The following is a 27,911-nucleotide window of genomic DNA, read 5'->3' as shown; positions in this document are numbered from 1 at the left end:
GTTGCGAGGGCCGCCCTATGGACTCTGGCCGCTAGGCCGCACAGCCCTGGTTGCGAGGGCCGCCCTATTGACTCTGGCCACTAGGCCGCACAGCCCTGGTTGGGAGGGCCGCCCTACGGACTCTGGTCTCAAGGCCACACAGCTCTGATTGCAAGGGCTGCCCTATGGACTCTGGCCACTGGGCTGCACAGCCCTGATAGAGAGGACAGATAGAGTGACTTTGGCTGTTAGGCCACATTACTCTGAGACCAGACGGGTCACACAGACCGCATCCCCAAAATGGACAGGGCATGTATGACCCATGACAAACTGTTAAAAAATATTTGCCTTATTTCCAGTCTGAATTGTCTAGCTTCAACTTCCAGCCATGTTATACCTTTCTCTTCTAGAGAATATTTATTAAATATTTGTTCCCCATGGAAATACTTACAGACTATAATCAAGTCACTCATTCTCTTTGTTAATTAAATAGATTGAGCTCCTTAAACCTTTTAGCAATAGACTTGTTTTCTAATCCTATACACATGCTCAGGCCTCTTCTCTGAACCCTCTCAAATTTATTAATATCCTTCTTGAATTGTGGATGCCAGAACTAAACACAGTATTCCAGCAATGGTTGTACCTGTGCCAAATACAGAGGTAAAATAACCTCTCTGCTCCTACTTGAGATTCCCCTTGTTTGTGCATCCCAAGATGGCATTAGCCTTTTTGGCCACAGAATCACACTGGGAGCTCATGGTTAGCCCCCACAACCTCCAAACCTTTTACGGAGTCTCTGCTTCCCAGGATAGAGTCCCACATCCTGTAAGTAGGGCCTACCTTCTTTGTACCTAAATGTATACCTTTATATTTAGCCATATTAAAATGCATAGTTTGCTTGCGGCCATCTTACCAAGTCAACCAGAACACTCTGTGTGAGTGACTTGTCCTCTTCATTATTTACTATACCCCCAATTTTTGTCAGTGATGATTTTGTGTTTTCTTCCAAGCCATTAATAAAAAGGTTAAATAATGTAAGACCAAGAACAAATCCCAGCGGGATTTCACTAGAAACACTGTTCAATGATGATTCCCTGTTTACAATTTTGAGACCTTTCCAGATTTTAATCTATTTAATATGCGCCATGTTAATTTTATATCTAGCTACGTTTTTTAATCAAAATGTTGTGTAGTATCAAGTCAAATGTCTTACAGAAGTCTAAATACGTTATATCAAAACGTTTACCTCGTAATCTCTTCAAAGAAGGTGTCAAGTTAGTTTGTTGGGATCTATTTTCCATAGTCCTTGTTTATTAGCACTAATTATATTACCCTCATTTAAATTCTTTATTAATCGAGTCCCATATCAGCCTCTCCATTATCTAGCCCAGAATTGATGTCAGACTAACCAGCCTACAGCTGGACTCCCTCTCCTTTGGCTTGGACATAGGACTAGGAGAGTAAGTATAAAATGTGTATATTACAAGTTGCATTGTAATATCTCATTAAAACACTGCTAAAACACACCAAACATGTCTACATTAAAAAGGCTTTCTATTTCAACTGACCGTAGTTACTGAGAACGGTTACATTGAACTTTTAAACCTTATCTATTAAATACAGCAAAAAACGTCATTCCCTTTTATTTATGTTCTCCATGCTATTCAAAACTCACTCAGTTAAATAGGTGGGTGGCTGATTAATTAATAAACGACAGAATGTATGCCTACTACAATATTTATATAATAGTCAATTAAGACAGCATTGTCTGTGAACATAGCATATGCCGTTTGGCTTCTAAAATGAGTACATCAGAAGCATCCAAATTGCACTGGCAGTTTTGCACATGCTCTGTTTGCCATAGTGAATCCTCATTCACCCATTGAGATTTCTGTTTGTTTAAAGCCAGCATTCTCATTGCTGATGCTGGGTGATCTGCAGTGTCTTTCTCAGGCCTGATCATAGACAGTTTGCCCCTCTTAAGCTAGTGTTTTTTCAAGACCTAGAAGCTCAATTAGGCCATTTCTGGAGAAGTCTTTTTAATAGGGTCTTTAATTAACAGAATATACCATTCTCACTATGTGAGCGACCGTGTCTTTGCCTTGACAACAACCTGCAGCCGTAAAGTGAATTTAATTCTCAAACAAGAAGATTGGCGACAGCTATCATTGCATATATTGTTTACTGTAATATATGGGATTCTTCCCTGGAAACCACGGAGATGGTATTTGCCTGGTCTAACAGTCAATAATGAGAGAGACCACAATGGATTTTAGTACCTCATCGGTGTTTGATCAGCACAAAGGTAAGTCAATTGCTACTAAAATCCCAGCATCCCTGTTGAAATTGTATGGTTTTGGCTGGTAAATCAATGCCTCATATTTTATGGTGGAGGTCTGGTCTAATATGAATGTCTTATATGTTTATCGTATGTTGTTTCTCTGTGTTTATACAAAAGGGACCTTCTTCCATTAGTGTTAAGGACAGATATTTCTGCCTACTAGTATTGCTTTAAAAATAAAGCAATGATTTCATCAGGAAGAATGACAGCAGTTTTTTAAGGTCAGCTATGAGAGTTGTGTATACAACGGTTGTTACATTAAACTAGAACCAGTTAAAAATGTGGTGTTTGACTTGTACAAAACTAAGTGCCCATTTTCCTAATTAAATTCACCTATTTTGGAATTACAAGATGTAAATAATGAAAGAAATACACACTAACAAGTGATCTTAATTCAGGAACTCTTTAGATGTACTGCACAAATATTACTATGTCTGAACATAAGATATCTAAAATAAGCCCTAGGGCAATGATAAATTTTCTACCCGAATAGGTTGCTATGGAAATATAGATGGATCTTAGTTATCTATTTTGTAGTTAGATTATTTGAATTTTATTTGTTGGGGTGGGGGCTATGCTATATCTAATATAATTTACATCCTTTCTTGCCTAATTCACTAAAGTTCTGTATTCTTTATATTCCCCTTTTTTCACAAAGCAGGAAATTTTCATTGTATAAACAACTATGTTGCATCAAATCTCCGTCTATTTACAAAGCCCCAAAATGACTTATGTGCAATCTTCCCAATCACCAGTATGCATCTGCAAGGTGTACATGCTGATAAAGCAGAGCTGGCCCCAAAACAAAAGGTTCTGGCTTGCTGCGTATGCGAAAAGGCTAACATCAAAATTCTTCCAAATGCAAGCAGTGCACCAAGAATACTGCTTGTTTAGTCTCTTTAACACATCAGCATCCCATTCTGCTGTTTGTGAATAAATTGATATAAATCAGATATATATGCATCAAATTGCAATGGGAATCAGTGACTGTGCAAAACACAGTTTTGTCACGGTCATTTTCTGGATCCATTTTGATTTGCGTTTTTCTCTTAAAGTCTTCTATAGGATTAGAGCATAAGAACGGCCATACTGGGTCAGACCAAAGGTCCATCTAGCCCACTATCCTGTATTCTGACAGTGGCCAATGCCAGGTGCTCCAGAGGGAATGAACAGGTAACCATCAAGTGATCCTTTTCATAGAATATCATAGAATCATAGAATATCAGGGTTGGAAGGGACCTCAGGAGGTCATCTAGTCCAACCCCCTGCTCAAACCAGGACCAATCCCCAACTAAATCATCCCAGCCAGGGCTTCCTCAAGTCTGGCCTTAACAATATCTAAGGAAGGAGATTCCACCACCTCCCTAGGTAACGCATTCCAGTGTTTCACCACCCTCCTAGTGAAAAAGTTTTTCCTAATATCCAACCTAAACCTCCCCCACTGCAACTTGAGACCATTACTCCTTGTTCTGTCATCAGCTACTACTGAGAACAGTCTAGATCCATCCCCTTTGAAACCCCCTTTCACGTAGTTGAAAGCAGCTATCAAATCCCCCCTCAATCTTCTCTTCTGCAGACTAAACAATCCCAGTTCCCTCAGCCTCTCCTCATAAGTCATGTGTTCCAGTCCCCTAATCATTTTTGTTGCCCTCCGCTGGACTCTTTCCAATTTTTCCACATCCTTCTTGTAGTGTGGGGCCCAAAACTGGACACAGTACTCCAGATGAGGCCTCACCAATGTTGAATAGAGGAGAACGATCACATCCCTCAATCTGCTGGCAATGCCCCTACGTATACATCCCAAAATGCCATTGGCCTTCTTGGCAACAAGGGCACACTGTTGACTCATATCCAGCTTCTCGTCCACTGTCACCCCTAGGTCCTTTTCTGCAGAACTGCTGCTGAGCCATTCGGTCCCTAGTCTGTAGCAGTGCATGGGATTCTTCTGTCCTAAGTGCAGGACTCTGCACTTGTCCTTGTTGAACCTCATCAGATTTCTTTTGGCCCAATCCTCCAATTTGTCTAGGTCCCTCTGTATCCTATCCCTACCCTCTAGCATATCTACCACTCCTCCCAGTTTAGTGTCATCTGCAAACTTGCTGAGGATGCAATCCACACCATCCTCCAGATCATTAAAGAAGATATTGAACAAAACCGGCCCCAGGACCGACCCTTGGGGCATTCCACTTGATACCGGATGTCAACTAGACATGGAGCCATTGATCACTACCTGTTGAGCCCGACAAGCTAGCCAACTTTCTATCCACCTTGTAGTGCATCCATCCAGCCCATACTTCTTTAACTTGCTGGCAAGAATACTGTGGGAGACCGTGTCAAAAGCTTTGCTAAAGTTTGTCGCTTTTCCTGTCACTCATTCCCAGCTTCTGGCAAACAGAGGCTAGGAACACCATCCCTGCCCATCCTGACTAATAGCCAATGATAGACCTATCCTCCATGAATTTATCTGGTTCTTTTTTGAACCCTGTTATAGTCTTGGCCTTCACAACATCCTCTGGCAAAGAGTTCCACAGGTTGACTGTGTGTTGTGTTAGGAAATATTTCATTTTGTTTGTTTTAAACCTGTTGCCCATTAATTTCATTTGGTGACCCCTAGTTCTTTCTTTATGTACTTTCTCCACTCCAGTCATGATTTTATAGACCACAATCATATCCCCCACTTAGTCATCTCTTTTCCAAGCTGAAAAGTCCCAGTTTTATTAATCTCTCCTCATACAGAAGTTGTTTCATTCCCCTAATAATTTTTGTTGCCCTTTTCTGAACCTTTTCCAATTCCAATATATCTTTTTGAGATGGGGCAACCACATCTGAACGTAGAATTCAAGATGTGGGCATACCACGGATTTATATAGAGGCAATATGATATTTTCTGTCTTATTATCTATTCCTTTCTTAATGATTCCCAACTTCCTGTTCGTTTTTTTGACTATGACTGCACATTGAGTGGATGTTTTCAGAGAACTGTCAACAATGACTCCAAGATCTCTTTCTTGAGTTGTAACAGCTAATTTAGACCCCATCATTTTATAGGTATAGTTGGGATTGTTTTCCCAGGTATATTACTTTGCATTTATCAACACTGAATTTCATCTGCCATTTTGTTGCCCAGTCACCTAGTTTTGAGAGCTCTTTTGTAGCTTTTTGCAGTCTGCCTGGGACTTAACTAGCTTGAGCAGTTTTGAATCAAAACAGAGATAGAAAAAAACCCATTACTTCATTGTGCTGGCTCTTGCATTTGGTGGGATTCACTCTTCCCACGTAAACATTCTTGCCAAACTTCGTTATTGGTCATTCTGTAGGCCTGGCTTGACATGAATAATTGGCCATGGGTATAGCCTTATTTTTTGGGAGACAGGATTAGGGAAGTAGATAAATCAGGAGGCTGTACACAGAATATCTGTAGTAGCTAAGATAAGAGGGAACATCATTTACAATGAACAAGATAACAATGGATAAAATAAGCCTGGCATATAAATGAGGTAAAAGTAAATTGTGCATGGACAGAGCGTCCTGCACAGGGACTGGTTCCTACAAAGTAAACAAGCCAGTCCCAAAACATGTAATGCAAGGTATAGTAAATGCAGTGTAATACGTAAGCGTGGAAGAAGTTTGTTTTGTAACTTTGGAAGTGCGGTATGCCCTGTACTTGCCCCCTACACTTCAGCCTGATTAACTCAAGTGTAGTTTGATTGTATGCTAATAAAGAAACCTCAGTGATTAGGTCTGGGAGCCTACTGAGTGCATAAGTTTTCAGAATTCACCCCAACAGACTCCTGAGTGGAAAAGGTCTCAGAGGCTACCCCAGCGTACTGGTGCCATGACTCAGTGTGACATTCTGTACCTTAATTGTTATCTTACATATAAAGCGCATCTTGTAAGGTATCAAGGGAAAGGTTATGATCTGCTGAAAGTCATTTCTCTATCCATATATGTATATCATTAATGCATATGAAGTTATGAGAATTGTGTTGTATGGTTGTCACTAAAACATGCTGTATGTTGGGGAAGAATCAGCCACATATTAGCTCCCCAGAGACAACAGCAAGGAAAGTAACCAACACCCAGGCGGGATGTCAATGAGCCCATCAACAACCATTGTCCAACAAGGGAGCTACAATGCAATGACTCACCTGCATGAGGCCACACCAGAGGAATTGCTCAGCCTTGACTGGAGACTCAGCAATGCCCACCCAGACATGCCTGGACTTGTGTTTTCCAAGCACGTGGATTGATGGTATAAAACTGAACACAGGGGGCCCAGGCTGGGCCTTTCTCCTTCACCCACCTACGCGGCAAGCAACAAGGAGACTCTGAAGACTCCAACTGAGGGGACTGCCCCAGATTTCAAGGGTGAAATCTGTGTACTATGAACTGCAGTACCCAGTGGGGTGAGAAAAACTGCTTAATCTAGCTGTTGCCAACTCTAATAGGGATGAGAGTTTAGACTGCATGCTTATATTTTATTTTGGTAACCAGCTCTGACTTTTTGCCTATCACTTATAATCTATCTTTTGTAGCCAAGAAGCTTCTTTTACTGTTTATCTTTACCAGTGAGTCTGTATGAAGTGTGTGGCAAAACTGCCCACATTTGCAAAGGCTGGTATATATGCACTTTCCATTGAAGTAGTAGTGAACCAGTGAATAAAATTCCATTGCTCGTCTTGGGGGGAGGGGGAGGATTTGGCTGGTGCCTTTCCCTGTGTGATTCCCGAGTGGCTCTGGGATCATTCATGCAAACTAGCTGGGTGTGGGGTCTCTACATGCGGTTGTGCTGAGTGATAACACCTGGAGGGGTTTGCTGCTGGTCATTAGCAAGGCATTGTGAGAGACAGCCCAGGCTGGAGAGAGTTAAGGGGTCACAGAGGTCCCATGGTCCCAGGCTGCACCCTGGAGATCCCATCACACTCAGATGCTGTAGTCTGGAGCAGGTAACATATACACCTCACAGCCTAGCATTAAAGGAATGGCACTGGAAGGGTTTAAATATGAACAAGTGGGTACCATGCTGGAGAAGTGGGCTAAATCTAAGGGTGGACCCTCTGGGCTCCTCAGTGAAGTATTAGGGGGAGTTTGGGACCAGGTGAAAAAGGAACTCCAGAGAGTGTTATGGGGATGGGGGGACTGCTTAGAAGAGCACAGCAGAGATCCTTTGAATGCCACTGAAATTTCCAATATGGATTAACTGCTTCTGAATATACTAGGGGGGTGTAACTTGGATACAGTTGTGTAAAAAAGTAACTACAAGCAAAAACAAGGGGTGGGAAGGGAATACCTAGTAAGTTTTAAAAAGAAATACCGCCTGTCACAAATTTCAGCATCGCAATCAGCTTACTAAAGCTTCAGCTAGCTGAGCCACAGAATTAAAACAAGGGCTTTAGAGACAGCAGTAAAACAAAACAGTGCAGTTATCAGGGCGCAAGCCAAAAAGTTCTCACTTCTTGTTTTTTTTTTTTTTTAAAAAAAACTTGTTCAAAGCTTAAATATAAAAATTTGCCGTTTAAAAAAGTAAAAAAATTAAATGGTCTTTGCTTACAATTTGCAATTTACAAAAGGAAAATGTCAGGTGTGTAAAACCATTTTAAAAAAGAAGAAAGTTCAAAGGTTCAGCTGACAAGGCTAAGCCAAGCAAAATTAAAAGATTTATTTGGTCTCTCTTACTAAATTGTTTACAATGTAGCAAGCCACCACAGAATTTAACAAAACATCTCTTTAATAGGTGTGCTAATAATAACACCACATGTAGTATGTGGGCAATACAGCTATATCAGCAGTTCTCAGCCTGTGGGCCACGTGTGCTTTTAAAAAAAAAAAAAAAAAAAGATTTGCTGGTCTGGCAGGGGAGGGGCTGCCTGAGGGAGGGGAGAGAAAATGGCAGCCTGCAGAAGTGCTGCTCCCAGCAGGGGGCTGGTGAGTACTTTAGGGGGCAGGAGAGAGTGGGTCTGTGGGTAGATTGGGCGGGGGGGCCACGCTGGGATTTAGAGTTTTGCTGGGGTACTGCAGCACTCCCAGGTTTTAGGTAGGGTTCAGCTCCAGGGGTCGGTTCCAGCTACCCAGCCCCTTGTTGGGGGTGGGAGGTTCAGGTCCAGCTGCGGGCCCCCGGGTCCTGGGATCTGGCTGCTTGGCCCTGAGCTGCGGGGTCCTGGTCCAGCTGCTAGCTGTCCCGGTCACGCTGCCTGGCCCTGCGTGGCGGGGTTCGGGGCTCTAGCTGCCCGGCCCCATGCAGCAGGGTTCCAGGGTCAGGCCCCGGCTGTTGGTCAGCCGGTCCGGCCACAAGGCAGTTCCGTGTATGGCTGCCTGGCCCTGCACTGTAGGGTCTAGGTCCAGTCCCTCTGTCCAGCTCCACACCTCAGGGTCCCAGAGTCTGGCTTCTTGCTACCTGGCCCTGCACCACAGGGTCCCGGACTCCAGCTGCCTGGCCCCGTGCTTCAGGGTCCAGATCCAGCCCTGCACAAGGGAGGGGTGTCCCGCATTCCGGCCACCCAGCTCCATGTCGGGGTCTGGTGTCTGGCCCTGCTGCAGGGCCCGGTCCCACGCGGTGGTCTGGGTCTCTGCTGCCCAACCCAGCACCCAGAGCTCTGCTCCTGGCCCCACTCTGGGTGGTGGCACTAGGCATAAGGGATTGTGGAGGGATTGTGTGTGGGGAGTGCAGTGGTTCTCAGCCTGAGGCCCACAATGATAAACAGGTTGAGAGCCACTGTGCTATACAAAGTAAAAGCAGCCTTAAAATATAAGGAGCAAGAAAACATGTGCTCTTTTAACCCGACAGAAAAGCTAAAAATTTGGCACAAGAGGTGACACGAGTTGGTGCAGGATAAGAAAATTAACAAGGGGCCAATACCATGAAGTTAAATGTGAAATCACTGTAACACGTACAATGTGGAAGAAAGAACACCTTGATTATCACTACAAAAGGTTCCCCCCCACCACTCTCCTGCAGGTAATAGCTTACCTTACCTGATCACTCTTGTTACAGTGTGTATGGTAACACCCATTGTTTCATGTTCTCTGTGTATATAAATCTCCGCACTGTATTTTCCACTGAATGCATCCAATGAAGTGAGCTGTAGCTCACGAAAGCTTATGCTCAAATAAATTTGTTAGTCTCTAAGGTGCCACAAGTCCTCCTTTTCTTTTTGTGGATACAGACGAACACAGCTGCTACTCTGAAATGTGGAAGAAGTTTGTTTTCCCTTCTCAAATACTGTTGTAAGACAATGCAAGGTCTGGAAAGTCCCAGGTTTGTACTGCTATTTGCACCTGGAGGACACTTGCATGTGCAGGTGTAATGTCTTACAAACAGAGTTGCTGGCATGTGGATTCACTCTAGGGGAACAGTCTCCAAATTTCACCGTACAGTTGAGATGCTGGAAGGCTGATAAAGTAAAAACTGCCTATGCTGGTGATAAGTTTTATGTGGTGGCTAAAGAGGACCACTTCCAGTATAGACCCAGGGAATGCTATTTTAATTGGCCTATGTTCTGTTTCACACCCAAATCTCTTGTGGTAATAAATGGAAAGATTTTTTTTATATATTTTGTACTGGTTTTTTACTGAAAGCAAATTACAGAAGGATGCTTTAAAAGCAGGGAATCTTATAATGTGGGATTACACCCTGTTGGACTATACTGGAGGAGGTGAGCTTGCACTGCCTGGTTTGTACTTTGAGACCAGTATCAATGGTGGTTCAAATGATTACAGCTACCGGTCTCGGGAATCTGTCACTGGGTAGTGAACTTAAAAAAGAAAGCCCAGAAAGACAGGAATGTAATGCAAATGAAACAAATGCTAATATAAAAAAAAAAAAGAAAAGCAGTGGAATATAGGCCTGGCTCGACATAAGTAATTGGGCATGGCTGGGGCTTCATTTCTTGGGGGAGATGATTAGGGAGGTAAATAAATCGGCGGGCTGGAAACAGAATGTTGGTACTAGCTAAAATAAGGGGAACACCTAGGGAACCACTAATAATGAATAAGACAAACCTGGAATGTAAAATGAGATAAAGAGTAAGGCGTGCATGTGACGGGTTGGACCCCCTGTCTGGGTGTCCACCTGATGTGCTGGGATTCCACTGAGCCCACGCATTCCACCAGCCTGGGCTTCCTCCCCGTGTCCTTGCTGTGCGAGACCCTCAAGCCTTCCCTGGCACATGCATAGCAGACAGACTGAAATCAGCTCTGTGTGGGAGGATTCAGCTCGGGCATTTAACCAGCACTCACATGCACACCTCCTTTGGGGTGTAAACCCAAAATAATAATGTCTTACACTGTATAGAAAGATCTGTACCATGCATGCTGATAAAAATTTGCCCCTCCCTCAATGTGGAGGAAGATATGCACAGCTTTTTGTCATCCGGTCCTCCCAGATATGAATTGTACAAACTGGGTATTTGAATAAACAAAAACAAGTTTATTAACTACAAAAGGTAAATTTTAAGTGATTATAAGGGATAGCAAACAAAACAAAACACGCAACCTAAGCTTAATTCACTAAAGAAACAGGTTACAAATAGTAATTTCTCACCCTAAATGTTGTTTTAGGCAGGTTGCAGAGTTTCTGCAGCTTAGAGTTCCAGTTATTTCTCTTCACAGGCTAGACCCCTGTCTCAGCCTGGACTCAGCCCTTGCCTTTCCCCAGCTTCATTCCTTTGTTTCTTCAGGTACTTTCAGCAGTTTTCCTTCTTGGGTGGGGAGGTAATGGAGAAGAGCCCTGATTGACTTATTTCCCAGCCTTAAGTAGAATTTACATAAGGCGGGAATCCTTTGTCTCCAGTGGAAAAATACCAGCAGTGTCCAAGGTGGTACGCTGTACTAGGTGACATTATCACATGACCTTACAGTGTTAAAGCCACTATGAGACAAGGTTTATTTGTAACAACCACAAGAAGGAACTCCATGAAGACGAGAGATCAGCATCTTCATAAACCTATTGTCTATCCTAATGGGTCATCCAGGCTGATTGCATACTGTCTGGCGGTCATTTCCCAGGTGTAACCACAGTTGTAATTGTTACATAGTTAATATTCCTAACTTCAGATACAGAAATGATACATGTATACAAATAGGATAATCATATTCAGTAAAACATAACCTTTCCAATGATAACTTACATGACCTATCTTGCATAAAACATATCTTAGTTATGTCATATTTATATCATAACAATATTTCTATGAAGAATGTGGGATGTAGTGACACAGAGCATGGACAGAGCATTCGGTACAGGGATTGGGTCCTACAAAATAACCAAGCCAGTCCCAAAAGATGTGAGGCAATGTAATGTATAAATGTACATAAAGGAAGAGGTTTGCTGTGTAACTTTGGATGTCTGGTACACCCTATATGCACCTCCTATACCTGAGCCTGACCAGTTCAAATGTAGTTTGATTGTTTGCCAATAAAGAAACCTCAGAGATGAGTTTGGAATTGAGCTGAGTTCTTGGGAACCAAGTGGACAAGGTCTCAGAGGCTACCCCAACACACTGATAACACACCTAGGTACTCCACATGTCAAGAAACCAGCCAGTGTCAGTATCCAAAGCTGAATTCGAACACAAGTGGTTAACCATGGAGTCGCAACCTACTAAGATTGTGTAAACATCCATTATACAAGGGTCCATGCAACTTGCCTTGAACGCACAGCCCATTGTTTAAGGAATTAACACCAGACAGCCACACCAATGCTAGTGTAATGGCACCCTTCGCTCCCTGCAGCATGTCATTGTGGGACACCACTCCCTTTCACAGGGGTAAGCCTGGTCTGTGATAGAAAATTAGGTCGGTTTAACTACATTGCTCAGGAGTGTGAAAAATCCACACCCCGGAGCAGCACTGTTAAGCCGACCCAAGTCCCTGTGTAGACAGAACTGGGCTGATGGAAGAATTATTCTGTTGACCTAGCTACTGCCTGTCAGGGAGGTGAGTTCCCTACGCTGACGGGAGAACCCCTCACATCAGCATAGGTAGCATCTACACTAAAGTACTACAGCTTCAGTCATTGTATCACTGTAGCTTTTTAAGTGTAGATAAGCCCTTAGTGGCATATCCAGTAAGCTACAGTCTTGAAGGCAAGAGCAGTAGATACTCAGGTTATTCTTTCCATAGCCACTAGTGCCTGGGTTCCTCACAACTTGGGAAGTTTGTTTATTTGAATTTACTATGCCCCCTAGCACCCATGGGCTGGGCTGCCTTTGCCCAGAACCCAGCTCTCCTGTCACAACTGTAGCTCTCCAGGCTCTCTCCTAGCTCCACAAGGGGGTTGCACAGCAGCCTACTCTATAAGCTGCTCTTCTGTTCTCAAGCTTGTTCTATGCTGGTTCATGGCTGTATCAGTCAGCCTTTCGGGGCTGCTTCTCATGGTCCAGTTCTACCTCTGGACAGCTGTCAGGACCTAGCGCTTGATCTACAGCTCTCATAAGAACGGCCATACTGGTCAGACCAAAAAGTTCCATGTAGTCCAGTATCCTGTCTTCTGACAGTGACCAATGCCAGGTGCCCCAGAGCAAATGAACAGAACACGTAATCATCAAGTGATCCATCCTCTGTTTCCCATTCCCAACTTCTGACAAACAGAGGCTAGGGACACCATCCCTGCCCATCCTGGGTAATAGCCATTGATGGACCTATCTTCCATGAATGTATCTAGTTCTTTTTTGAACTAGATACTCAACTGCTATCTCCAGGTTCCTGCTGACAAATACTTCTCTCACACACACTTTCTATTCTTCATCCCATGTCCTCTGTAACATATGCTACCTCCTCTTTCTGGTCACCTGGTACCTGGGATGATTTAGTTGGTGTTGGTCCTGCTTTGAGCAGGGGGTTGGACTAGATGACTTCCTGAGGTCTCTTCCAACCCTAATCGTCTATGATTCTACCCCCTGTTGGCAGTGCCCCCAGGGTGGATGGGTACTAAGCTAGTCCAAGAGCATGCAGAGGAGAGAAGATAAAACACATGGGGCAGGGGAGGGAAGGAAATTGAGGAGGAGCCAGGGATAACACTGAAATAGACTGAGATTTCCAGTTTATTTACCAAGCATGGGAGGGAAAGTGTCCTATTAAAAGTCTGTGAACCACTAGGTTAAGTGTTGTTTAAGCTCCTGCAGTTCCTAAAATGATCTCTGGGTCATCCATGTGGGATGAAGGGGGCACTACCTGGTAACGGGCCAGTGGGGCCATCAACCAAAAAGAACCTGATAGTCTGTTTAAAGTACACTCTGTTAAATTGTATCAAAATGACATATTGTTGCATAAAGAAAAGGAGTACTTGTGGCACCTTAGAGACTAACCAATTTATCTGAGCCTAAGCTTTCGTGAGCTACAGCTCACTTCATCGGATGCATACTGATGTATGTGAGCTGTAGCTCATGAAAGCTTATGCTCAAATAAATTGGTTAGTCTCTAAGGTGCCACAAGTACTCCTTTTCTTTTTGCGAATACAGACTAACACGGCTGTTACTCTGAAACCTGTCATATTGTTGCATGTAACTACTGGTTTAGGCACAAAATATTTGGGCTTTGAAAATCCTGTTGTCTTTCCCTCAGATAGTAATGCTTATTAATATGTATTTGTATTATGGCAGCACCATTAACCAACCAAGATCAGAGTCCCATTGCTCTAGGTACTGTACAAGCGAGTGCGCAGCAGTCCCAAAGAGCTTCTAGTCTAAATAAGAAAAACAGAGACTTGGGAGAGGGGGGGAAAAGACTGAACACAGAAATTGCATAAACAATGTGATGGTGAATAAACATCATGTTTAGGTCCAGGACTTTGGGGGTTTCTCTAATGGAGCAGAGAATCACATATTGCACTCCTGTCTTCTAGGTATAATTCACTTTCAAAATGACAATCCCAAAGAACAACATGTAGTTTCAGGACTCTCTGCAACAAGAATTTTATCTTTATGGATTGAAATTATGTCCCTACTCTGGCACAACCAGTGATGGTTTTGTTGGTGTGTGTCTTTATTTATCTTCATAAAGAAACAATCAATAAAAATACAAAAAAAATTAACGGCTCACAACCTGTATATGTTACCACATTATGTGGTCCCACATTTCACAAGATATCAATAAAATTATGCAACTTGTCAAAGTTGTGAGACCAGTCAATATAAAATCGGAAAATGTTACACAGACATAACATGTTAGGGTGGTGGTAACAATAATACAAGAAAAAGGGGGGGAAAGGAAGGAAAGGAGGGGTTTGGGGGAGAGGTGGCAGGAAGACGGAGGGGGAAAGCGCAGAGGTATTATTTGAGCTATCTTAGCATTCTTTATCCAAATGTATCAAGAGACGAGGTCCAAATTTTTCTGAATCCATACAATTGGTCTCTACATTAATAAGTTGTTCTTTCTTACATTGCTAACTCACAGGTCTGAATAACACAAGAATGTTTTAAATAATCAAAACCATAAAATAAGAGAATTAAGTGATTGCTGAATTCTGTATTCATACACTACATGCTGTTACTTGAGTATTAATAGGCTGTTGCTGGAGGGCCGAATAGAATACTAACATTCATGAAACAGGTTTCAGAGTAGCAGCCGTGTTAGTCTGTAGCCGCAAAAAGAACAGGAGTACTTGTGGCACCTTAGAGACTAACAAATTTATTAAAGCATAAGCTTTCGTGAGCTACAGCTCACTTCATCAGATGCATTCAGTGGAAAATACAGTGAAAATTCATGAAACAGGTTATCACAATACAGCCAGAAAGGAAAGCATGTCCCATTACTTCAAGCATCAAAGGGCTGGGGGAGATGGACGCTTGTTGCTAAGCACTGTTGTTCATGCTGAACTGCTGGGAAGTGAGCCTGATATGACATACTTCACTATCTGCCAGACACTGGTGGTCTTTATGAGGAGACCAACAGAATCTTATTGATGGTGGGGAAAGCAAATAATAAAAATACAGATTTCAGAGTAGTAGCTGTGTTAGTCTGTATCCGCAAAAAGAATTCTTCACAACACTGAACATGTAGCACCTTGATTTTCAACTTTCCTGTTTTGCAATCACTAATAATAATAATTAATAATGTATAAATGTCGTCTTGTCAGTACGATCATATACATTTAGCTCCAGAAATTCTATGTGGATATTAAGAACTAAAGTCTAGTCTAACAAAAAGATCGCATGCACGTATAACACATTCCTTGTAAAACACTACATTAAGATCACATTGTATGTATTTCATATACTTCCTTTGAGACCAAACTTCTAGTATTTAATGTCTTGAAAGAAATTATATCCTTGTGGAACACTACTACATATTTCAGAAATGCTAAACAGAGATGTCAACTTTGAACATTCATCTTTCCTGAACATTAAAGATACACTAGAAGCGTTTTAAAAAAAAACCTAAACACAGATTTGTTATTGTGACAGCATTTTGAACCCATACATCATTTGGCTCTTTGCCCACAATGTTACCTGCAGATCTTTCTGTGGCACTGCTATGTATAGCCACACTACAGGCTTCTCCTTGACCCATATGCACCTTTTCGCTTCCCAGAAGACGAGTGACAGCTTCCATTCAGCAGTGCCAGACAGTAATTTCCCAGATAAAACAGTCTAACAGTCAGCTTAGATGAAACAAATGTAGCATTTATTGGTGTTTTTAACAGCATAGTGAGAAAGCAAATTAAGTTAGGTAAACACACTTGAATGCAGAGGACCTGTTCTGCTGCTGGGATAAATTGGTGTCGTGGAGTCTGTTTACTCCAGCTGAGGATGTGACCCCAATCGTACAATAAAAATCCACAAGTTGGTACTGTAAACAACTTACCAAAGGAGATTAAAAGGGTGATATGTTACCTGACTGCTGTATTAGTCCCCTTTTTGACACAATTTCTCAGTCTGTCAGTATAGTTCAACTTGTTTGTGATGCAAAAGTTTGGCAAGTTGCAATGGAGGTATAGGAGATTAGAGGTATGTCAAAACACACAGATCTTGTTTAAGCCATCCTTTCTGAAATCAAATCAATGGAATTAGCATTAATTAAAATGTGTGTCAAATGATATATTATGGCTTCGGTGCAGTTAGGAATACATAATATACTCATTTAGTCATTCCTGTTATTGGTTAAGGATTCCCCACCTATCCCCATGTCTTGTGCTAGCTTTGGGCTATGTAAATCTTATAAAGAGCCCTATGCTACTGACAGCAGTAGAGACAATCTTTTTTGGAGGGGGGAAAAGGGCAGAGAGAGTCACTGAATATTTCTCTGGCTTTCCTGGGGTGGGAAGGAGGTTGCTATGATGTTGCTATGGAGATTGGGAGGGTAAGGTAGGTTATTGTGACTAGGAAGGTTTGTTTGTTTGTTTATGTGGGAAAGTGCACCTGCTGTTACTTAAATATTAATGTTCTATTGATTTCGTTTTATTGCTCTGTGGGAGGGTAAGTGCCTCACATGTTCAAGGACTGGAGAATTTGGCTTCCTTTTCTAGATGGATCACTTCATGTCTCTGCCAAGAGTAGGCCTGCCTACATTGGATAAAGCCTGAGGATTTTTGCATAAAGCTTGCATATGCGAAGTGTATGCAATTTTAAAATCCCAGGTGGGCACCCAGGCTACAAATACCCCAATTTCATTAGTTATCCCCACACAAAAAATTGATCCTGCTCTTTTATTCCATCAGTTTCTTCCCCTTCCCACCCTGTAGGGTTTCCAACCATTTATAACTGTGAAAGACTCCCAGTGACAGCACTCAAGAGGGAATTCCCCATCTAGCTGCAGAATAGTGGTAGCAGCAACATAAGCGTCACCTCTCTGCCCTGCCAATTTGCTTCAAACTTCATACAGCAGATACTCTTCTTGGAGTAAGAGATTAGAACTAATCTCCATGATACAATCAAGTCTTAGCCTCTTTGCCGAGATTACCAGTTGTGATAGTGGTTTGCGTAATGTGGAAACTGTCTATTATTGGACACTGAACTGAAACCACTGCCATTATTTCACATACTGGTAGGCTGCTGAGCATCCATCAAACAGTAATGGCTCTTAGTCACTTCTGATCCCAGCTATCTTGAAAGCTGTGACCTACAGGTCAAAGGCTCAATATCTACTTACCACTCCTGGAGCATTCCTCTTCCACTACTAACTGGATTTTAAAGTAAAATTATCTATTTTTATTTGTAAGTTGTTTAAAATGTGCAATTTAAGAGACTAACTGAAAGGAAAACAGCGTGCTTCAGTCTCAATTTAACAGTAATGGAATGGGAGGGTCTGTATTTTTAGAGGCAGACTTCATGTCAGCTTTCTAAATCTACCAAGACTATAAGCACTGGCCTTGAGTGTGACAGACTAACTTTTCTCAGGGTGAGGGTTGATTCAGTCTCCATGGTAGCCAAGTTTTAAAAGTAAGAATGATGATTGTTTCCAAGGGAGAGAAAGTCATGTGTGCGGAATTATGCTGGATGGGAAATTATAATGTGGAGCTAATGGGAACGGAGCTGAGACCACATAGGATCATGGATTGGTCTTGTACGTCAAATAATTTTTAAATATTTTGAAGACATTTTATCACGTATCCATCCAGGAAATAATAATAATTGTTTGTTTATATATTAGTAAATGGTTTGAACAGGCTTCTTTACAGCTGCTGGGACTTTTTTATCCTACAAACAATTTTCAAATGTAATTATGTTAGCACAGAAAATTATGTACATAGGGCCATGCCACCCTTTACTTAGATTCCCTTTCTATTGGCGAACTCCTCCCATTCCCGTTACTTAAACTCACTTTTCTGTCACCTTCCTTTGTTCACATTGTAGTTCAGTGGCCTGACAAACTTCACTCTAAAGAACTAAAGGCCTGACCCTCAGTTACACTAATGGGCCTTAAGGTAGATGGTCAGCTCATGTCACTCAGGTAGTGTAACTGAGCATCAGGCCTGAGATCTATTGCGTAACTGAAGCGGCTGCTTTGTTGTGCCAGGGGTATGTCTATGTGGCTGTTGGGAGCAAGCCTCCCAGCCCAAGTAGAGAGACTTACACTGGTTTGGCTTGAGCTAGCGCACCAAAAATAGCAGTGTGGATATTGTGACTCAGGCTGGAGCTCGGGCTCTGGAGCCTAAGGGGTCAGGTGGGCTTGAGAGTCCAAACCTCAATATCCACACTGCTATTTTTAGCATGCTAGCTCAAGCCCTGCTAGCGTGAGTCTGTCTACCTAGTCTGGGAGGCTCATTCCCAGATGTAGTGTAGACATATCCTTAAAGAGCAGACTGTAACAGGCCAGCAGCTTTTACCTAAAACATCACACCATAATAAGTGTGAGCCTGTGGAGAAAGGGTAGGAGAGTTCTGTTGACTTACTGAGAAAGATGGCTCCTTACCCTACCAAGATATAAGGGAAGTGGGAGTGGGGGCTTTCTAGACAGAGAAGCTCTAGGTGGGAGCTACACAGGCTGGATGGAGGAACCTGAGAAGGAGAGAGGAAGTTTGAGCTGAACTTTATCTTATTATTAACTTCTATGTTAATAAAAATAGACTGCATTACGGGGATGAGTTTGTACTGTATATAATATTTTTATTTAATATTTGAACTGTATTTCAGAGACGGTTCAGAAAGACATGTTCACATGCACTTTTCTGCTATTGTAAGAACAGTTCACTCTCAGGCTTACACCCTTTTAATGTTTATTTTAAAACTCAGTATGAGATAATAAAGAAAATACAGAAACATCCTTAATCATTGTGTTGATAAACGATAGGGGACTGCAAAGGAAATTCTGAAACAGCCTGAGACATATTGATGCTACTGAGCACTGAAGAAGGAGATTAAAATTGAAAATATGTTCACAGTCCAATTTAACATCTGAATGCTAGAGATTCATAAATGCTCATCTTCATTTCCCAGCAATTTTGCTAATGTGCAAAATGAAATTGCCATTCACTGTGTCACGTGAAAGATTACTTAGATATGTCAGAAGTTTGGGTAATAATAATTAGATCTAGTACACTTTCAAAAGCAGATTAGTTGAAGTGAAAGAAACTCTGACTACTAGGAAATATACCCCATATGGCTCTTTAATAGGCACCCAGTAAAGCCTCTGAAATGCTCAAAGATATAATTTGTCTGTAAGAATTACTCATGGCCAGTGGAGGACATGCTTATTTTTCATTAGCATTGGAACTAATGCCATCTGTGGGCTTGGGCAAACGACCTGGTTTCTCTGGACCCATATTGTAGTCCTTTCTAGGCATAAATGTCCTGGCCCCCTTTGCCTTAATGCCCCCTTACTTCACAGAGGTGTTGCGAGGCTTTGAGGGGTGTTGTACTGAGAAGACATAAAGTGTTACCTAGCCTAATTTATTACATTATAAGAAGGATTGGCAGAATTTGGGGGGAAGTTGGGTTTGGGGGTGGTCTTTTTGCAATTTTGACAATATAGATTTTTATTAAGATTTTGTTTCAATTTTTAACTATGTTAAATTTAGGTGCTAGAAGATAAGGGGGATAGGGCTGGAGTTAGAGTTAGGGCAGGGCTGCAGGGGGCTCCCTGCATGGCCAAGGGGCCCAAGATACCCAGGCACAAGGTGAGGGGAGGCTACTGTCCTGGCCCAGCAGAACAGAGACCTCTGCCAGGACTGCGAGGAGGACAAACTCCCGGCTATTGGGAAGATCATCCCCTGCTGAACTTTTCTTGCCCATACTCCTAGCTGGTGAATGAGTGAGCAGGGCCATGACAGCAGAGCTGCAGAGGGCTCCCTGCATGACCTCAGGACGAATGACACCTGAACCCTGCAGGCACAAGGTACAGGGAAGGCTGAGGACCTGGTGGGGGAGAGAAGACACCACCGGTTAATACTGTGAGGGCACCATGCTGTTGAATGGCTCTTGCCTGGGGACAGCTGCAGCACTCCCAGCTGGGGAATGAGAGAGTAGGTTCATAGGAGTAGGGCTGAAGAAGCTGCCACAGGGCCAGTGACACCTGATCCCTGCAGGTACAAGGAATCAACAACAAGAATTTTTGCTATAAACTGGGGATGTATCAGTTGGAAGTGACTGAAAAGGAGAAAGACCTGGATGTATTGGTCAATGACAGGATTACTATGAGTTGCCAATGTGATGTGACTGTGAAAAAGGCTAATGCAACACTAGGATGCATCTGGCAAGGTACTTCCAGTAGAGATCTAGAAGTATTATTATCATTATATGAGGCTCTGGTGAAATCTCATCGGGAATACTGTGTGCAATTCTGGTCTCCTATGTTTAAGAAAGATTAACTCACACAGGGACAGGTGCAGAGACTGAGCTTTACAAGTTTCTGGAGGCGATGGTACAATGAGATTGCCCACAATGGCATATTGTCCATCAACAACTGCTCTTAGCAAATACCTCCAATGTCTGAAGGTGGGGAGGGCTCTGAGTTACTACTGAGAATTCTTTTGCAGGTGTCTGGTTGGTGGATCTGGCTGAAGTGCTCAGGATGCAACTGATCACCATATAGAATCATAGAATCATAGAATATCAGGGTTGGAAGGGACCTCAGGAGGTCATCTAGTCCAACCCCCTGCTCAAAAGCAGGACCAATTCCCAGTTAAATCATCCCAGCCAGGGCTTTGTCAAGCCTGACCTTAAAAACTTCTAAGGAAGGAGATTCCACCACCTCCCTAGGCAACGCATTCCAGTGTTTCACCACCCTCCTAGTGAAAAAGTTTTTCCTAATATCCAACCTAAACCTCCCCCACTGCAACTTGAGACCATTACTCCTTGTCCTGTCCTCTTCCACCACTGAGAATAGTCTAGAACCATCCTCCCTGGAACTACCTCTCAGGTAGTTGAAAGCAGCTATCAAATCCCCCCTCACTCTTCTCTTCTGCAGACTAAACAATCCCAGTTCCCTCAGCCTCTCCTCATAAGTCATGTGTTCCAGACCCCTAATCATTTTTGTTGCCCTTCGCTGGACTCTCTCCAATTTATCCACATCTTTCTTGTGGTGTGGGGCCCAAAACTGGACACAATACTCCAGATGAGGCCTCACCAATGTCGAATAGAGGGGGACGATCACGTCCCTCGATCGCTCGCTATGCCCCTACTTATACATCCCAAAATGCCATTGGCCTTCTTGGCAACAAGGGCACACTGCTGGCTAATATCCAGCTTCTCGTCCACTGTCACCCCTAGGTCCTTTTCCGCAGAACTGCTGCCTAGCCATTCGGTCCCTAGTCTGTAGCTGTGCATTGGGTTCTTCCGTCCTAAGTGCAGGACCCTGCACTTATCCTTATTGAACCTAAACCTCCCCCACTGCAACTTGAGACCATTACTCCTTGTTCTGTCATCAGCTACCACTGAGAACAGTCTAGATCCATCCTCTTTGGAACCCCCTTTCAGGTAGTTGAAAGCATCTATCAAATCCCCCCTCATTCTTCTCTTCCGCAGACTAAACAATCCCAGTTCCCTCAGCCTCTCCTCATAAGTCATGTGTTCCAGTCCCCTAATCATTTTTGTTGCCCTCCACTGGACTCTTTCCAATTTTTCCACATCCTTCTTGTAGTGTGGGGCCCAAAACTGGACACAGTACTCCAGATGAGGCCTCACCAGTGTTGAATAGAGAACGATCACGTCCCTCGATCTGCTGGTAATGCCCCTACGTATACATCCCAAAATGCCATTGGCCTTCTTGGCAACAAGGGCACACTGTTGACTCATATCCAGCTTCTCATCCACTGTAACCCCTAGGTTCTTTTCTGCAGAACTGTTGCCAAGCCATTCGGTCCCTAGTCTGTAGCAGTGCATGGGATTCTTCTGTCCTAAGTGCAGGACTCTGCACTTGTCCTTGTTGAACCTCATCAGATTTCTTTTGGCCCAATCCTCCAATTTGTCTAGGTCCCTCTGTATCCTATCCCTACCCTCCAGTGTATCTACCTCTCCTCCCAGTTTAGTGTCATCTGCAAATTTGCTGAGGATGCAATCCACACCATCCTCCAGATCATTAATGAAGATATTGAACAAAACCGGCCCCAGGACCAACCCTTGGGGCACTCCACTTGATACCGGCTGCCAACTAGACATGGAGCCATTGATCACTACCCTTTGAGCCTGACAATCTAGCCAACTTTCTATCCACCTTATAGTCCATTCATCCAGCCCATACTTCTTTAACTTGCTGGCAAGAATAAAGCACATACTAATATGCCATGTTAGACACTCATGCCTAACCTTGAAAATGTAACATATTATAATCTGGGAGTTAATCATAATTTTTATTTATTCAGATAACAGGTCGCATTCTCACCAAAATGAATGGGGGTGGGTGGGTGTGTGAGTGAGATAGAGAGACACTATGCTCATCCATCATTTACTTTTTCTCTTGTACAGATAGCTGATCTTTTTTAATTATTTCTGGGAGTGGAGTGAGAATGTCACAGATTCAGAGACTTTCAACTGTGTCGCTAGACTTTTGGATTACAACACACTTGAAAATCTCATCTTGGTATGATGAATTAGGAGTCTTTTTAATTTTAAGCTTATATAGGTCTAGAAATACTGTATTAAAAACATGAATTTTTTTACTTTGTTTTCACTGTTATTGAAATTTACTTGGACATTATTTTTCCTCATCACTGGTACAGAAGGCTCAGAAGAGTGTACTCATAATTCAATAATAGATGTCATAGAGACTGCAACCTCTGTCTAGTGAGACTAAGCTGCTTTTTAGAATAAGGGCCACTGGTGAAATTATAGATAAATTCCAAAAGAATCCCACCATGAAAACAAATAAGAGTCCCAGAAATGAAGGAGTAAATTAGATGAAAAGACACTTTCACCTGTTTTGACTGGTGAAGTTCATTGTAGTTGAAGAAGAACTCAACTATTGCTAATAAACAACTGCTTTGCACTTGGTCTTCTGTAACTGTTAATGAAACTAGTGTAACCTCCTCTGAAATGAGACTCCTGGGTTTTTCCTCTGACCAAGCTGTCATCCCTGAGTAACCATAGAGGCTTTTTTGTTTGCCTTCTCTATGAGTTGCTGTTGATGATAAATTTAAAAAGTACTTTTTTCTGAAGGATTGAATTTGGCTAAATTAGATCATTTGTCTAGTCAACCCATGATTGGTTTTTTTGCTTTTTACTCTTCCCTTGACAGGCACACAACCCTTTGAGGACTCTAATCTATGCATGGCAGTAATATGTAAACAGGACTTATGGTTGCATGAAATCCAAATGCAGTTATAGGCAAAGTAATGACTAACCATTCACTCTGGTAAGAGTAGACTGTATTTACCAGCCTTTCTGAAACAGAATTAAAAATCCAGCTGCTAGAATAAAATGACACATGGAGCACAATCAAGAGAACCCTGGAAGCAAAATGTTTGTGTTTGACGACAATAGCTGGTTACTTATGATATAACAAACGGTTTTATTATTTGAAAATATTAATATGTGCAAAGCCCTGCTTGTGGTTACCTTCCAGTGTAACTTTACATCACTAGTGGTAATCTGTAAAGTAAAGTTTTGGAGCAAACAGGATTTCACTCTTCAGTATTAGATTGTGTAATCCATACTTTTTATTCTTTCATTTTTAAGTACAGTTAAATAGTGCAGAGTGTTGCAATAGAGTAAATAATACTCTGGATTTCTATAGTGCCTTCTATCTAAGAATCTCAAGGTGCTTTACAAACAACTAAGTCTCACATCCCTGTGAGTTACAGAAGTATTGTACTTGGCTGGATTCTCCAGTAAACTAAGACCACCCTGCATGGCCATGGTACAAAGTGGCCTTAAAGCAGCTGGAGACAGCCAGTGTCACAGCCTGTGTACAAGCGAACTCTGCACTAATGGCATTCTGGCAGAGATGGCTCCAATGCTTTCTTCACCAGCCACCGCACCTTCACCCCTCAAGGAAGCTTATTTTAAATTGGCCCAATGTCCATTTCAGCTTGCAAACTGTCATCAGGATCACCTGTCGGAATATGTTACTTCAGTTTTAAATCAGCGTTTTTCTACCACCTGGCACTATAGAATGCAGAGAGAAAATAAGGACTATACAATTCTCATTGATCTTCACCGGCCAGTTTACACTTCCTTGTTTTAAACACTATTTGCCTTTAAAACCAACATCGAAATTGCAAACATTTATATTTCCTGGAGGAGGATCAGAATACTTCAGAGGAAACAAATTCATAATCTCCACCTCATGTTTTGTGGTGAGATAATAAAGAAACTGAAAATACCTGTATCCTTAACTTACACTGTATCATACATATATACGTGGCTGCTAATCTTTTGAGAAATTTGTCAAAACTTCATTGATGGGTTTCTTTTTTTAAAACTTAGTGTTTCTCACTCCAGACTTTATTCTGTGCAATTAATATGGCCTTCATGAGTTGAGTCAGAAACCTAGCCCCCTCAGAAGATTGCTTGTACATACTTCTCAGTGACTCTGTATGAGAATTTGTAGGAGGTTGTTGATACTGAAGAACATGATTCAGATGACCAAATGCAACATCATGTTGGTTGGATTATTTTTGGTTAGATGTCTCATGAAACCCAGCCTCATGAAAATAAATGGCATTATTTTTACCATTCATCATTTGTAGAGTTTCCCCACATACCCACTTAAATGTATCTGTCTCTAGGTGATTCAGCAGAAGAAATCGACCTCACTGTGGTTTACCAAACAGCTGCTAATGGTGACGTCAACACACTGACTGCAGTGATTCTTGAAGACCCTTCAATATTAGAATGCTGCGACAGCGAGGGTAAAACTTAGAGGGTTTAGATTGTTCCCAACGAGTTAATCAATACAATATGTGACTGAGCTATCATCTTTTTTCCATTTTTAATATTGACTTTAAAAATTAGTGAAACATCATAAGTAGAATTATATCAAGTTCTCCCCTTTATGAGCAATAGAATGGGAAATTGGTATTTTGGGGGGGATATCCATTGGGAATATGCATTTTGGATGGCCACAAAATAATATTTTCTTCCTCCTTACAAGTTTATTAATTTACATATAAATAAGAATATCCCATGTATCAGACAGTGGACATGAGACACAAAGTTGTCTGCCATGAATTTATATTGTTTGTCATAGAAAGAGAAATGCTGGAAAGTTGCTGAAATTTCAGGGGAGGATGGAGAAATAATTTATTCTAGTCAAATCCAAATTATATATATTTTTGGACATCTTAAAGACTCATTTGGCCAAATTTTAAAAAGTGGACACCAGCAGTTATTTGTGCTTGCTGAATAAGGGCACAGGTACAAACAGACAATTAATAAAATGGTAACATATGCAGTTTCTTGCCAAAAGAGCAATTGCATGTATAATCAGTTACCTGTTTTATGCTTGAAGCTGCATATTTTTTTCTATTCAGGTTCTCATGCCATGCCTGACAGGGTGCCATCTGAGTGCATGCAGTTACTTGGTTGTCTTTTCAGGCATGTATTTTCCAAGTGAATATGAACCAGAGATCTTTGAAAGCTTGTCCCTTGAAGTATTTTGTGTTCAATCAAGAGTCTAGTTTTTACCACAGCATTTTCCCAGGATTAGCATGAAAAGTGCAGGATTCAATCATTTAAAAAGAAACAAACAAACAAAAACCACCCTGCAGATATCTCTGTCTGTTTCTGAAAACTGGTTGTAAAATCTGGATTCAGAAATTGGGATCTTTGTGTTATCTTCAGATAGTTCCCTGGATTTCAGTAAAGTCAAGACAAGAGCCTTTTGACCTTCCAGCTCCTAAACGAGAAGAATAAAGGCAGAGTGTCTAACTGCCTGCAGTAGACTAACCATTACGTTTCAATTCCAGAGTAACTCAGTGATACTTATATACACACACTGATGTAACTGAGATCATCTGTGTGAAACCCTGGCACCCCCATATTCACCACTGTCAGATAATTATGATATGTTTTATACAAAGTATGCCTTTTGAGGTATTATTCTAAAAGTCTTGAACTGCGAGACATTAATATATCATTGGATTGTACGTGCTATCATTGTATGTGACGTTATGAAGTTTGGCTCTGTATGTGCTACTGAAACATGTTGTGAGGTTGAGAACACCCACAAGCAGCCATTCAGGTACAACAATAAAAAGGCCAAACAATGTTGATGGCTTATTGAGGAAATGCACACAAGCACCAGGATTACCCCAGAAACTATGTACAATAGAAACCTCTCAGAGATAGCCCTACACAATGGGAACTCTTTGACCCAGGTCACAGCAAAAGAGCTTTCCAGCAAGTTGGAAGAGATATAAAAGGGAGAAGTATCATCATAACTGGATCTCACTCTCCCTACAACACAACACCTGAAAGTGGGGGAGAGGGGAAGTACTGGTCCCAGGCAGGAAAGAAGGAAGCCTGCCTGTGTATGCAAAAGCTAACCTGCTTGTACTGTCTAACTGGGTGAGACACTGTGTGATTCAAATCCTAACTAGTACATTAGGCTTAGATTGCAGTTTTGTTTTATTTCTTATGGTAATCTGCTTTGATCTGTTTGCTATCACTTATAATCACTTAAAATCTACCTTTCTATAATTAATAAACCCTTTTTAAGTTTTATCTTAACCAGTATGTTTTTGAGTGAAGTGTTTGTGGAAAAATCTCAGCTCAGTTAACAAGGGCTTGTGCATCGTCCTCTTCACATCGAGGGAAGGGTGCACTGTGTAATAAATTCATACTGGTCAAGCTTTGACCAGGGCAGGATGCTACAGCTCTGGGGTCCTAGACTGGGGAGCTGGAGATATTTTGGCTTGAGCCTTTCTATTGTTGGTTCATGCAGCGGCTGGCAGAGCATTCATGAACACAGCTGCGTGTGGCACCTGCCTGTGGATGTTGGTGTGAGCACAAGCTTGGAGGGCTTTGTAGCTTGTCACAATGTCACAGTGTGAGAGGGAACCCAGACTGGTAAAACAGAGGGCTCAGCTGTACCCAAGTTCCATATGGCACCCTAGAAGGGACCCATCACAACCTGCTTCAAGACAAAATGTAGGGCCAGATTTTGCAATGCTTTCTCATGTTGAATGGTACTTATGCACCCATGTAGTGCCACAGAGTTCAGTGAAACTACTCACATGAGAATAAGGCCCTTAAATTGCACAAATATACAGCACTTTTCAAACTATAGTTGCTAGTGTTCAATGTATCAGTTTAATCATTTTAAATCACTCCATTACCTGTTGGAGAAAAGCATATTGCTGTTAGTCAGTAGTTAATTATTAAGAAGACATAAGAGAAGAAACAATTTAAATGCAGTGATGAAATTCTTGAGGAAAATCAAGTATTAGTTTGGATGCTGCTTATGCTGCTCTTTCCAGCCTGGGAGACAGCTAATATAGAGTAACTACTAGAGAACTTAACTTCCAAAGGTAGGAGAAGGCAAAATATTCTAGACTGAAGGCCAATTTTTAAAGAAGCAATTGCGTACATGCAGTATCATCTGTAGGTGCATGCTGATTTGTGCCCTCAGAGTGGTGCCTATTTTCATAAACCCTGTAGGCACACACAGGTAGGGTGAAACTGAAGTTGGAGAAGAGCATCTCCCAGGCCTGGGCTTGTGTGCATTTTGAGGAATATCAGCTTCAAAATTGTTACATGAGGCCTGACTCACAGAGAAGGCT

The 27,911-nt window shown here is 42.0% G+C and overlaps 1 protein-coding gene across 6 annotated transcripts in view; it reads left to right on the top strand.

Annotated features, from left to right (window-relative positions):
* Positions 1 to 1,878: 1,878 nt before the first annotated feature.
* ANKRD55 (ankyrin repeat domain 55) overlaps positions 1,879 to 27,911 on the top strand; it is a 69,489-nt gene continuing 43,456 nt past the window's right edge. For all 6 annotated transcript variants that reach the window (XM_073346183.2, XM_073346182.2, XM_073346186.2 and 3 more), the window contains exons 1-2: positions 1,879 to 2,284; positions 24,918 to 25,040. In XM_073346183.2, coding sequence (XP_073202284.1) covers positions 2,230 to 2,284; positions 24,918 to 25,040 — 178 coding nt within the window. In that variant the 5' untranslated portion in view covers positions 1,879 to 2,229. The remainder of the gene's footprint in view (positions 2,285 to 24,917; positions 25,041 to 27,911) is intronic.

This window comes from Lepidochelys kempii, chromosome 5, assembly GCF_965140285.1.
Source record: "Lepidochelys kempii isolate rLepKem1 chromosome 5, rLepKem1.hap1, whole genome shotgun sequence".
Lineage (NCBI taxonomy): Eukaryota > Metazoa > Chordata > Testudines > Cheloniidae > Lepidochelys > Lepidochelys kempii.
This window is presented reverse-complemented; position numbering and strand designations above follow the sequence as displayed.